General features: G+C 49.3%; 5 protein-coding genes across 5 annotated transcripts in view; 2 read left to right on the top strand and 3 right to left on the bottom strand.

Annotated features, from left to right (window-relative positions):
• Nucleotides 1-42, bottom strand: part of EPUS_03220 (uncharacterized protein) — a gene marked incomplete at both ends in the record, with an annotated part of 2,597 nt that extends 2,555 nt beyond the window's left edge. Inside the window, one exon of the mRNA XM_007789650.1 lies at nucleotides 1-42. This exon is cut by the window's left edge and continues 123 nt beyond it. Within this exon, the coding sequence (XP_007787840.1) occupies nucleotides 1-42 (42 nt within the window).
• A 2,684-nt stretch (nucleotides 43-2,726) lies between these two features.
• Nucleotides 2,727-4,785, bottom strand: EPUS_03219 (lipase ATG15; the record flags this gene model as incomplete). Its single annotated transcript, XM_007789649.1, has 2 exons — nucleotides 2,727-4,547; nucleotides 4,600-4,785. The coding sequence occupies 2 exons, from the start codon at nucleotides 4,783-4,785 to the stop codon at nucleotides 2,727-2,729; spliced, it is 2,007 nt and encodes a 668-aa protein (XP_007787839.1).
• A 594-nt stretch (nucleotides 4,786-5,379) lies between these two features.
• EPUS_03218 (uncharacterized protein) lies at nucleotides 5,380-7,655 on the top strand (the record flags this gene model as incomplete). The annotated part of the gene is made up of 2 exons (XM_007789648.1): nucleotides 5,380-5,702; nucleotides 5,756-7,655. The coding sequence occupies 2 exons, from the start codon at nucleotides 5,380-5,382 to the stop codon at nucleotides 7,653-7,655; spliced, it is 2,223 nt and encodes a 740-aa protein (XP_007787838.1).
• A 354-nt stretch (nucleotides 7,656-8,009) lies between these two features.
• Nucleotides 8,010-9,146, top strand: EPUS_03217 (uncharacterized protein; the record flags this gene model as incomplete). The annotated part of the gene is made up of 1 exon (XM_007789647.1): nucleotides 8,010-9,146. One exon carries the CDS (start codon nucleotides 8,010-8,012, stop codon nucleotides 9,144-9,146), a length of 1,137 nt encoding a protein of 378 aa, XP_007787837.1.
• Nucleotides 9,147-10,973: 1,827 nt separating this feature from the next.
• EPUS_03216 (uncharacterized protein) lies at nucleotides 10,974-11,444 on the bottom strand (the record flags this gene model as incomplete). Its single annotated transcript, XM_007789646.1, has 1 exon — nucleotides 10,974-11,444. One exon carries the CDS (start codon nucleotides 11,442-11,444, stop codon nucleotides 10,974-10,976), a length of 471 nt encoding a protein of 156 aa, XP_007787836.1.
• Between the last annotated feature and the right edge of the window lie 492 nt (nucleotides 11,445-11,936).

Raw genomic sequence — 11,936 nt, 5'->3', positions numbered from 1 at the left:
AACACCGCGCCGTCGACCTCGGACCCAGCTCCCCGCCGCCATCCTAGCCTTTACTGACCACAGGTACCCGCAGCTAACTTCCTCTGGCCATGACAGGATAGGGGTTACGGTCTTGTATATAGAGCGTTGCTTTCTCACTTCTGTTCTCTTTCCACGCTTCGTCTTGTTATTTAGGCCCATCTATAGCTCTCCTTACAACGACTCTGAGAGTAAGGTATGACGTTCTTATAGTACTTATAAGCAAGAGTAATAAGCTGACGATATTTAGGAAGCAGATTCTGATTCTCTATATATACTAAGGGATTCTTTATAAGGCAGTAAGAATGAGATAGCTCTGAAGCAACAAGACAAAAACCCTTAACACTAGAGCCGCGCTTACTAATATCCTTAAAGGAGCAGAAAACGTACCAGATACACCCTTTCTGCTTGGTGTGGGTAGCATCTCGTTGTTGATTACTGATTATCTTACCCTCAGAATCCTTCGTAACGTGATGCTCAAGATCTCTATTATTTCGAGTCTCATCTCCGTGGTAGATACACTGAAAGCGCTTACACAGATTTCGAGGGTCTCTAGCGCCTCGAACAGTCACAGCGAAGCCCTCAACCATTGCGAAAACGTTTAAGCGCTCCTGGCACTGGTCGAATGAGTCGAATACCTCACCGTTACGAGGAGGAGGGAGGCGCCAGGCAGGGTCTCTATCGTTTACGAAGCGCTCAACCGCATCCCGCAGATGAACAGGGCACCCGGGCTTTGCTTGCCAGGGTAGAGTCATCGTACAAACTCAACACCAAGGTCTCTATATCAATACCTATTTGGGAAGCACCGGTGGCATCAAATTACACAAATGGCAGTAGTGAGGAACTCTTTAGGAACACTACATACAAATTACTATGGTGCGGTCACATTTACCATGCCAAGGCTGCCGAAACGCCGACATGCCGAATCTGAAAATTCTGAATCTGGCGCTCGAATCTGGCTCCCCGGAGACAAGCCGTCATCAGGCACCTTAGCCTAGCGTATGTCTCCTATCAATCCATTCAACTAAGCATGGTATATCGTCTCCATTATGGATATTCTCCTTTCGGGAATTGCTATTGTTCATTGGCAAACTATGCTATGATTTGATCTGCTTTTCGCTAAGAAATTCTTCAGATGGTTTCCTACTACCATGGGGACCGGCGTCGTCAGCGTCCTCCTAACCAGCATCCCCTATGAAGAAAATTGGCTTTACCATCTTTCAATCATCATCTTCGTTCTGAATACAATCCTCTTCTTCTCCGCGTTTATAATCTCCATCCTGAGGTACACTCTAAATCTTGAAATATGGGGAGTCATGATCCGGGACCCCACCAATTCCTTGTTTCTCGGAACAATCCCGATGGGATTCGCGACACTTGTTAATATGTGGATTTATGTGTGCGTTCCTGATTGGGCATCTTGGGTAGCTATGGTTGCTTGGGTTGGATGGGTGGTTGATGCTGTTCTATCCGCTGGAGTAACCTTGTCGATGTCGATATTGTTGTAAGTCCTCTTCTCTTAACGATCATGCGAATTTGAATTCCTCGGACGCCCATTACCGATTGATATGGCACCCAAGCTGAGGTCCAGTAATTGACTTGTCCAGGATGTCACAGGAGCATCAGAGCTCGCTCGACAAAATTACTGCGGCGCGGCTTCTTCCTGTCGCGGCAACCATTGTCGCTGCCGGCACTGGTTTTGCCGTTGCTCAAATATTACCAACTTGGATCATGCTCGCGATACTATCATGACATCGTATGTAATGTGGGGTATGAGCGTTCCCCTAGCCATGTCAGTCCTTGTTATGTACTATCAACGGTTTGCTATCCATAAGCTCCCTCCTCGAGAAGTCATTGTGAGCTGTTTTCTGCCGCTAGGTCCGCTGGGGACGGGAGCATACGCGTATGATAACAAACCCTTATTTGACCCCCATGACCTGACTGTTCTTCCAGCATTCTAAATCTTCGAAGGGCTGCGCGCTCAAACTTTGCACAGACGAAAGTGCTGCACGATGTCGCCGGTGACATGGCGTATGTCCTCGGTTTTGTCGTAGCCCTGATTTTGTGGGGTTTCGGGCTTGTTTGTTTGGTATCCGCCCTTGCAAGCATTTATAAAAGCAAGCCTTTCCAGTTCAATATGGGCTGGTAGGGATTTACGTTTCCGCTTGATGTATTCTCCATCAGCACAATCACTCTCAGCGTAGAGATGCCATCGACCTTCTTCAGAATCTTTGGAACTGTAAGAAGATAGTGTCTTCACGCTGATCGCGCTGACGAGAAAGCCAGGTCCTAAGCGTGGCCGTCATACTCCTGTGGGCTATCGTTACCCTCGTCACTGTCAGAGGGGCATATTCTGGGCAGCTACTGTATGCACCCTGTCTTGCTAACCTCAAGCCAAGAGCAACGGATGCACTTCAAGACAACGAGAAAATTCCGGAGTGAGATTATGCATACTTCAATGGTTTCCTCGAAAAGTATCAATGAACGAGTCATGCCATCAGGAATTTGCACTCCCAGGTATCCATTCGACGAAGGATCTATTGAGGGGGTCCAATGGAGTAAAGTAACGTAATAGGAAGAGCCCTTAGAACAACACCAGAGTTCGGCAAGGTCGATTGCTCTATGCTACTCCGCGCTATGATGAATGAGCCAAGCTCAGAGGAAGAGGTAGAACCCTGAGAAATCCTGCGACTCTAGTACATTTATGCTCACATTTCATCTTGCCAGCCACTCCCTAGCATCGCTCCTTGTCTTGTCGCTGTGGTCTTCGGTACACCATGCAGCCTTGAGTATTCGGAGTTCGAATCAAGGCAGATCAGGCCGAAAAAAGCTTCGTGTTTGCAAGTACTTGATGAGGTGGATGGTGTCGACATGGAACTTGCAGAATGCGTTGGCAAAGGCGGCGTGATTGACGCAGTATTTTCAGACGTGGGCCTATCAAGACATCCCCAGAACCATCCAGGTTTTGAGCAATGACGCGACAGGGGGGGCGAACTCGATGTTGGTGCCGCTGGGTCAAGACAATCGCCGAACCAGCCAGGATGGTGGCAAGAATAGGAAGATGAAACTGAAGATGTTGTTGCCGTGCAGGTGGTAGTAATTGGCGGTGCCGGGGCTGCACTTGGGGATGAAGTGGCCGATGTAGTGGTAGTAGGATCATTGCATCCAAACCAGCCTGGAGTCTTGCACGTAGAGGTGGAGCTGTTGGTACTGGTAGAGGATGTGGTGGTCTCCGTCGTTGTCTTATCGAGACATCCCCACCATCCAGGGGTTTGGCAGGTCGAGGTACGTGTTCTGGTCGTCGTTCTGGTGGATGAGGAAGAGGTAGTAGAGTCTGATCCATTACTTTCGAAATACTTCCAATTGAAACAATCCACACATTCATCATCCGTAGCACACTGTGGGACGGTGTCGTACTTCCGCAGGACATTATCAATCACATTATGAATCTTATGATATCCAATGCCAACACGCCACCCCTTATCGCTGACAGTGTCATAAACACATTGAAAGCCAGTGTGGCATTGAGATTCCATGGCATATCCTCCGAGTGTGCATGCGGCTGTTGCTCCATTGCAGGTACCCATGAAAACAGGATCAGCGGTGTGACCAAAATGATAGGTCCCTGTGTACTTTCGGGTGGCCGGTCTGGTTGGATCGGAACCTGGCGGAGCAGGAAGACCAAGTCGAGACGCTGCCAATGCTTCTCCGGGAGCCTCAAAAGTGACAGTTGGTATCCCGAAAGTCATACCCAGAAGACTACTGACCGACCCGCCAAGGGAATGACCTGTCAGCCAGACATTGGAATTAGGATATAACTCTGTGACATTAGTATAGAGCTCGATGGCTGCGCGGTAATACCGATTTTCTTTCTTCAGTGCTTGGACCAGACATGTTTGATTACAGGTGTAAGTTTTTGAGTAGCAGTCACAAACTTGACGCCAAAAGTACTGACCCCCTTGGGCGCAGCAACAGCTGAAGAATAGATTGTCGTTGACCTTGTCTTTTGTAGTAGTACCTTCACCATCAAAAACAGCCGGTGAGGTGCCCTTTAAGCCCACGAGGATAGTGGCATTGTCCTTGTCCGCGAAAATGTGTCCTCGCAGCCCGTCTGCTTGCCAGCCAAAGCTTTGTGAGAGGTTGAGTCCATTTCCAACATCTTCCCATTCCAGGTCGTCCCGAGTTTCCACGTACGCATCGGCCGCAGCCCTTGCAAGAGATAATATCGTCTCCTTGTCAGTCGTATTCGGCGCAGGCATTTCGTCCATCGTCCATTGTGATGCTGCAAGTGAAATGGCCTCACCGTTGGTGCGGGCATGAGAGAGGTGCGATTCGATCGTGGCAAGCCGCCTGTCAGAGAGGCGTTGAATGTTAATTTGATGGGAACGGGCACGGAAATGGTTTGTTGATTGTTGCTGAGATCCGTCTTTGCCATTGAGGACCCATATGTTGTAGTCAGGCGGTACATCAAGGCGCTTGTGAAGCTGGGGATCTTGATAGGTACCTTTGTGGAAAATGTGTCGCAAAGTCTACCTGGCATTTAGCATTCTACCAAAACGCGGTAAGGACTGTAAGACATACGAAGTCATGATAGGTGCCATCTTGTGTCTCTGGCAACAATGGTAGTTGTGGTAGAATTGTTGACGGTGTCGCTTGTCCTGAAATGGCGGAGGCGCTGTTCGTGAATGCCAGAAACGATAACAACAGGCCAGCTGTCACCCTCGACTTGGAAGAGCAGTGTTGCTTTGGTGGTTTACTCCTTCCCATGATCAAGAGATTCCCCGCCTCCCAGCTTCCTAGCAGACGTAGACACTGCTGTTTTATCGAGAAATATCGAAAAGTGCTGAGTGGGGCGACGACGGAATGAGTGACTTCAGTTTCAACTTGATGGTTCGAATGCTGCTTTGTTGCTAGAGTAATCGAGACTGTCGACCATGTTCTAGCATGTTCAGGACAACTTCCAGCTTCGATGCACAAAGCACAAGCGGATCAAGGGACGAAGGTGGATGCCTGCGGGCTCCCCTAAGACGCATGACAACGACTACGTAGTATGTAAGTGGCACATGTTCACGAGCCCAGCCTTTGGCTGATCACTTGTGCCCAGCAGTCATTGTAAACCAACCACATCTGAAATGCAGGGGTACAATGTACCAGAGTTCAAACAAGAAACTTGAAGTGCAACACGTTGAGTCGCGTGGAACATAAAATACAGAGTAAGAAAATAATAGAGTGGTGATTATCCTTCATCTTTCCTCTAATCTTCCTGTCCACAACTTACACCAGATCATCTCCCAGAACATAGTCTCCCAGCAAATGCTACTGTAAATTGCGACATCCATTCTTCCACCCGAGACACCACAGATGGCGCAAGAAATGCATATTGGTACGAAAGACCGGCCGGCACTGCAACAGATCAAGTCTTTCACTCGCTTTGAGCCGGCGGAACCATCCAAATCTTCAAGGCTGAGGGCAAACACAATTCAAGTCAGAGCAGCTGAAGGCCGGAATGGAACCTCATATCCTGTATCGCCAGGCCGAGCATCTCAAATGTCACCAGAAGATGTCTTCGAGAAGAAAACTCAGATTAGTCCAATGCCAGATCTGGAGCAGTCGCTTAATCGTGCCCAGAGCTTACCGGCGCGATTCGATGAACTTCCTGTGGAGCTTGCCAGTCTTACAGACAGGTGAGATGGTCATTACTCTTCCTTTGGACATATATACTCATCCGTGCCCTTAGATTTATCGAGTCATTGACAGCCAGAGTCTACTCTGAACCTCCTACCATAGACAAGCTTTCTGATCTATTCCAAGATTTCTATTCGAGGGCCAGCTCACATATTTCTACTCACATAGCTACATTGGCGCTTCGCATTGATCGAGATTCGTCCCACTCGTCCCCGAGCCTTGAAGCACTGAAGGGAACAATGCCTTCCAGGAGCAAACAGCTTGCCCGGAAGCAGAGTAAGGAATCGATAGCTTCACTTGACTCTAATTTCGAACATCAAATGTTGACGGCCTCCGAGGTAGCAGAGAAGAAAAAAGCACGAAAGCTGCTCGAGTACAAGAAGTTGGCCTTGGAAGAGGCGGTGGAACGAAGAGCATGTGAGAAAGTGTATAACAGCATCTGGCGCCACAAAAGCACATTAGATGAAGTACGTGACGAGAAGCTGAGATCAAAGACCGCAGCACTGGCGTTGGTCGGAATTGGATTGAAAGATCTGGGGATTGAAATCGATCTTAAGAGTACACTGACAGAAGATGATATCCGTGATTCACTTGCTCCGGCCAGGGACGAACTGGGCAGGATGAATCAAGAGAAAAGTCCTCTAGGGAAATTGCAATGTTTAACTATTGCACACAAGACAATAGTGGATACTCTGTCCACAATCCACCCAGCATCCTCCTCAGCTGATGAGGTCCTGCCTACTCTGATATACACTTTGATCACATCCCCACCCGAAGGCATCAACATCATCAGCAATCTATCCTTTATTGAAAGGTTTCGTACCTCAAGTAAGATTGATGGTGAAGCGGCGTACTGTATGACGAATCTGGAGGCTGCCATAGTCTTTCTGGAGAATGTTGATCTTGCCAGTCTTCGTGAAGATGAGCTCCCACAAGGTCCACCAAAATCTCCAAGTCGGCCAGCTACGCCAGCACAGTCTTTGCAAGCACTGTCACGGGCGACTTCTTCGTCTCCTGCACATTCGCCTGCAGGGTCAATATCTGAGAGGTCTGATAGCCCGCACCCATCTAACATGATGCCACCTCCAAGTCGACCTACCACAATAACCTCTACGTCATCAACATCCGCCCAATCGTTACAAACACCTTCTCGGGCGCCACCCCCATTGCATCAGCGACGACTAAGCAGTCTCCTGAATCCGCCAGCAAAGGCTATAGGGGCTGCCAATGACGTTGTCCGCAATACTGCCGAGGAAGGGTTTAAGAATATCGGCAATACCCTAGATAACAGCTTTAAATTCCTGTTTGGCCGGCTCAGGGAGCACAACGCTGACGAATCGCAGCCTTCTATGCCACAGACATTGGAGGAGGCCCGCAAGCTGGTGAGCCAGCCTTTGGTTCTGGATGACACCATCAGCGAGTCAAGCTCTATTGCAGAAAAAGACGCTGAGCAGCCGTTAAAACGTGAAGACAAGCTGCTCGGCATGATTGGCGGTCGGAAACAATCTGCAGCGAGAGAGCGCAGCGTTGATAGCCTTCATTCCAACGGAAGCGGAAGACGTGTTGTCTCTGCTGCAGCGAATCCCTCAAGCTCAGCACCCACACCGACAACTCCCAACGCCCTTGAATCGGTGAAAAGCCTTGGCAATTCGCTTAATCCGCTGAGCCACCTAGGCTCCGCATTTGGTGGAGGTTTCAGAGGGTTTGGAAAGGCGACTCCAGCAGCATCATCTGTGTCTACTGAAAAGGAGGAAGCAAAAGTGTTGGGTGCCAGCGCCGCTGCAACGAAAGCTGAGTTGCCTGCAAACATCGATCCTCCTATACAGCGATTCATGGATCTGAAGGACGCAGGTGAATTGGCGATTCGAGATGTTTCGGCTCTGCTCAGTGATTACCAACGATTAGCAAAAATTGTTCAACAGCTCAAAGAGGGTGAGACTCTTGCTGGTTGATGGCGTTATGCACAAAATGCATAGCGATGATCTCGTCCAGCCTTCACTGGACTGCTGATTCCAGGCATCGACAAGTGGTGTTATAAAACTTACCATTATCAAAATGGTTCAAGTAATATTGTGCCCCGAAAGCCCTTTACAGTACTTTCTGGGTCATTGGTTTCCGATCAACGTGTATCTATGCGTCTCCTCGGCACCTGAACCTCTCTGGGAGAAAGCGGGATCCTTCAAGTTGTACGTGCTCTGTTCGCGAAACAGGAGGGTCGCACCTTCCTTCTGGGTACCCTGGATTTTTCTACCTACTTCTGAGCCGGATCTGTCATTCGCAAGCCCTCTACGCCATGTCAGATTAGAATGTGCTTTGGTTGTGACGATGACGAATCTGACATCTGGCTCAGCATTGAGAATGGCACATATGTGCCAGCTCCACCTATGATCTACATGCCAGGACTACGACAGATCCACGACCGCATTCATCATCAAGCAGGCAGCAAGAAGTCTTCTTACCTTCCATCTAGCCATGATGTAGTCCGGCTACCCGTGACTTTGAACGAGCCACCCTCCGTTCCACTATCTCTAATCCCTGCTCCGCAACCTCAGAGCACGGAATCCACGCCGTCGACTTCAACGCAGCCCACTCCCGAACAGTTAACCCCAGAATCAACTACGCCAACTGTCACCGATGATCTGGATCAGGTGTCTGCCTCAACAGCGGATAATACCCTTCCGGAATCTCCAGAAGTGCGCTCAGGCTCAAGCCCACGCCAGAAGCGGCCGGAAGCATCAGTGCAGACGTCTTACGAGAATCAGGGTCAAGAGCAGCCACATAGTCCACTCCCTGTGGACGCGGGAGCTCCTGCCTCAGTTAACAGTGCCGCTTCTTCATCGTCAAATGATACTCCGCTGAGCCCATCTAACTCGTCCTCCTCGCTACACTCGATCCTGAAGAAACCTTCTAACTCAACATCGGAGGGCATAGAATCCGAGACAAGCAATCAGCTTGGTAAAGGGAAGCATAAGAACGAGAAAAGGGCACCGCGACTCAAAGTCAAGAAGTCTGTTTCATTTGCTGAAGATACGACCGTGCCAACACCTGAGCTACCGCACGAAACGCAAAAGTCATGTCTAATGACGGCAGCAGAAGAAGGCGCGATTATTGCAAGGAAGCTTGCTGAGAAAAAGTCTGCATCGCACGGTAGGGGAAAAGTATCCGAAGATTCTGGAGGCGGCGATGGAAGCGCGGATCTGAGACGTAACTCACGTGTTTCCAGGCACGAGCACGGCCTCATGAGCTCAGCTCCGGGAATGAAGAAGATACTGAGGCAGACCATGGCCCCGAATGGTGGGACGGGAGCCTTGCGCGGTGAGTGTGAAGGCAGAAAGGGAGCTGACAGGCAACAGGCTGGGAGAGTAGGACTGGCTCGATCTTTGTTCCCTGGTAAGCACGACGAGAGCTGTATTGATGATGAGATACCAAGGAGGTGGCCATGAACAAAATTGTATGTAAAGTTAATAGGTGTGCATTGTCTACCAACCCGAAATGAGGAGTACTGTCCTAAGCATCGAGGGTCTAAAGGCACGAAGATCGAGAATAATTACATACCAGTAGGGTACTTGGTCAAGAAGAGGTACTTATCCTTTCCGTTTGTCCTTTCGGTATTTTCTCCCATTGAATCCTGGTTGTCGCATGCCTGATGATGCAGATATGCCACCACTCCTCGGCTTCTTTAGATTGGTCTTGCCCATCTTGTTATCGTCTTGGTCCTGCCGTCGTTTGCCTGTCGGCTTAGCACTGTTATGTTCCGTTGCGCCAGACATTCTCTCGCTGTACTGTTCGTGATTCTCGTCTGAATCTGCTGAGCTGAGCGAACCATCCGGCTCGCCATCTCTGGTTTTGGCCTTCTTCTCACTGGATTTCCTCTTGAAATTCCCAAATCTGCGCCTCCCAATCGCTGTGTCTGGTGAGGAAGTGTATTCGAGCGGCGGGCTAGGGGCATGTCCTTCATCAGTCCTCCGTGAGATATTTAGTACCCAGGGTGTCTCAGCTGCATTTCCACCATAATTTTGGGGCATGTAGCTCTGGTTCCCTTCCTGTGACATTGGTGTACTAGGATCATTCGACTGATAGAAAGAGCGTGGAGTCGATATGTTAGGACTGGGGAACGCTGGAACGGAGGAAGAAATTTTCTGTCGCTTTGTGGAATGTCCATCAAGCTCTCGGGGACTGGCAGGTAGAGGGGATGATGTGGAAGGAACTTGGCTCAAGTCAGAAGCAGCCGCCCTTTGCATGAACTGTAGATACTGTAATTAGCCTAATAAAGCTATGCCTTTCCTTCCTGCCCACCTTCATTGTAAGCAAGCGGGAAGACATGACTTTCTCTGACTTCCCGCCCACGGGAGTATTGGATCCTGACATATCTCCACGACGAGCCTACCGAAGAGCAGGCACTGAGGTCACCGAACGTTCTCACAGATTCCGCGATTCTAACACGATATATTTGAGCGCTCCTTTAAACACAATGTCGTACTCGAAGTATTGTGTACTCAGATCTTCCCTTTTGCAGGAACGAATATGCATGCGTAGAAGCAAAATTGCCACACGCAGAGATTTGTGCGAGCCTGCGGCTTTTTTTCCCATGAGTTCCTGGATGTGCAAGGAAGTGATAAATTTCGAATTTTGTTCCACACTCTACGTAACATTACATCGGCAAACCTTCCCTGCTTAGTTCAAGATTACATAGTTATCGATAACTTGCATGCAAGTTCTTCTGCAGATCGAGTTTTGGGATTTCAACTTCTAATCAAGCGGCTCTGGGTATTGAAATCCTCGCCGTAGCACGCTCTGTTTAACCTAATCCTATTTACCGGTTTCAAGGAACTTCCAATGCGCGTTAGCACGTTCTAACTCATTATTCTACTTGATCTCTCAATAGAGCTCTCCCCTGATGGCTCCCGAAAGCACTGAAGCTGGCTATGGCACCATGCAGGACCCTTGTGAGAGCAATGCTCCCCCCATGACTCTCAAGCCGAATACCCATGAGAGCTTCGTCGTGCGTCTGAAGCTCCGAATGAAGTCGGAAGTTGAACCTCAAAAAACATATCTCTTTCTCATTAGCTTATTCTTCGTCACCGGCCTTGTTGATAGCGCTGCTTACAATATATGGTCTTGCTTTGTGAGCATGCAGACAGGTATGGACCAGTCCATGGAATTATCATGGTGCTTCGAGCGGGAATTTATCTCCGACCAGTTTGGCTCTCGATAGAAATCCATTGACGCATACTAGGTAACACTGTCTTCGTTGGCCTGGGTGTATCGGGTCAACCTGTGTCTTCTCCAGCTTTCGCTTGGACGAAGTCCTTGCTGTCAATTATTTGCTTTATGCTCGGTGCATTTTGCTTCAGCACTTTCCACAGAAAGCTCGGCTCCACCCGGAGGGGTACCCTGGTCACATCTTTCCTCTTCCAAGCTGCTGTCACATTAGCAGTTGCCATTCTGGTCACTACAAAGGTCGTCTCCAGCCATGTCTCCGATAGCAGAAGGGATGATCGCGCGGCGGGCGTATGGATCCTGACCATGTCAAGAGATATCAATTGGAAAGACCTTGCGCCAATATCTCTTCTCTCTTTCCAAGCTGCTGGACAGATCGTGACGAGCAGGGCCTTGCGACACAACGATCTCCCCACCGCGGTTGTCACCAGCATGCTCTGTGATACGATGTCGGACGCCCAGCTGCTTACTGGTGGGGTTTTAGAGAACGCCAAAAGAAATCGCAGAGTGGCATCGGCCATTTTATTGTTCCTTGGAGCAATTGTAGGAGGTTTCTTGACCAGATCATGGGTTGGACTGGCTGGGGTACTGTTTATAGCAGCAACACTGAAAGCCTTGATGGTTATAGCATGGCTCTTATGGCCTCACGCGAAAGAAAATTCATAGTTGTAGCTTTCAGTCATCTTCCTGGGCGTGCCCTTTTTACAGGTCTCTCGTCATAATTCACCAATCTTCTTCTGCTCCCATTCCGGCTGTCCTGTCGTGGTCACATGCGTACCAGTAAGCTCCATCAAACCGTTAGCAATTGCTTTTGTTAGCTTCAGCAGTGCCTGGTGAGCTTGTCGATAAACTGGAGGAGTGGTTGCGGATGCGTGTGGTGCGGACGGATTTTAGGTATGTCAGGATCTAGAGCTTATGCCCACCAATTGTCTGTCCTAGGACGAATACCGATTGCGTATCTCTTGCTACGTCCTGGATTGAGTCTTGAGATCCACGCTGGTTGTCTGTCATGG

This window comes from Endocarpon pusillum, assembly GCF_000464535.1.
Source record: "Endocarpon pusillum Z07020 unplaced genomic scaffold scaffold1275, whole genome shotgun sequence".
Classification (NCBI taxonomy): domain Eukaryota; kingdom Fungi; phylum Ascomycota; class Eurotiomycetes; order Verrucariales; family Verrucariaceae; genus Endocarpon; species Endocarpon pusillum.
The sequence above is the reverse complement of the archived record's forward strand: the minus strand, read 5'-3'. Positions and strand labels throughout refer to the sequence as shown.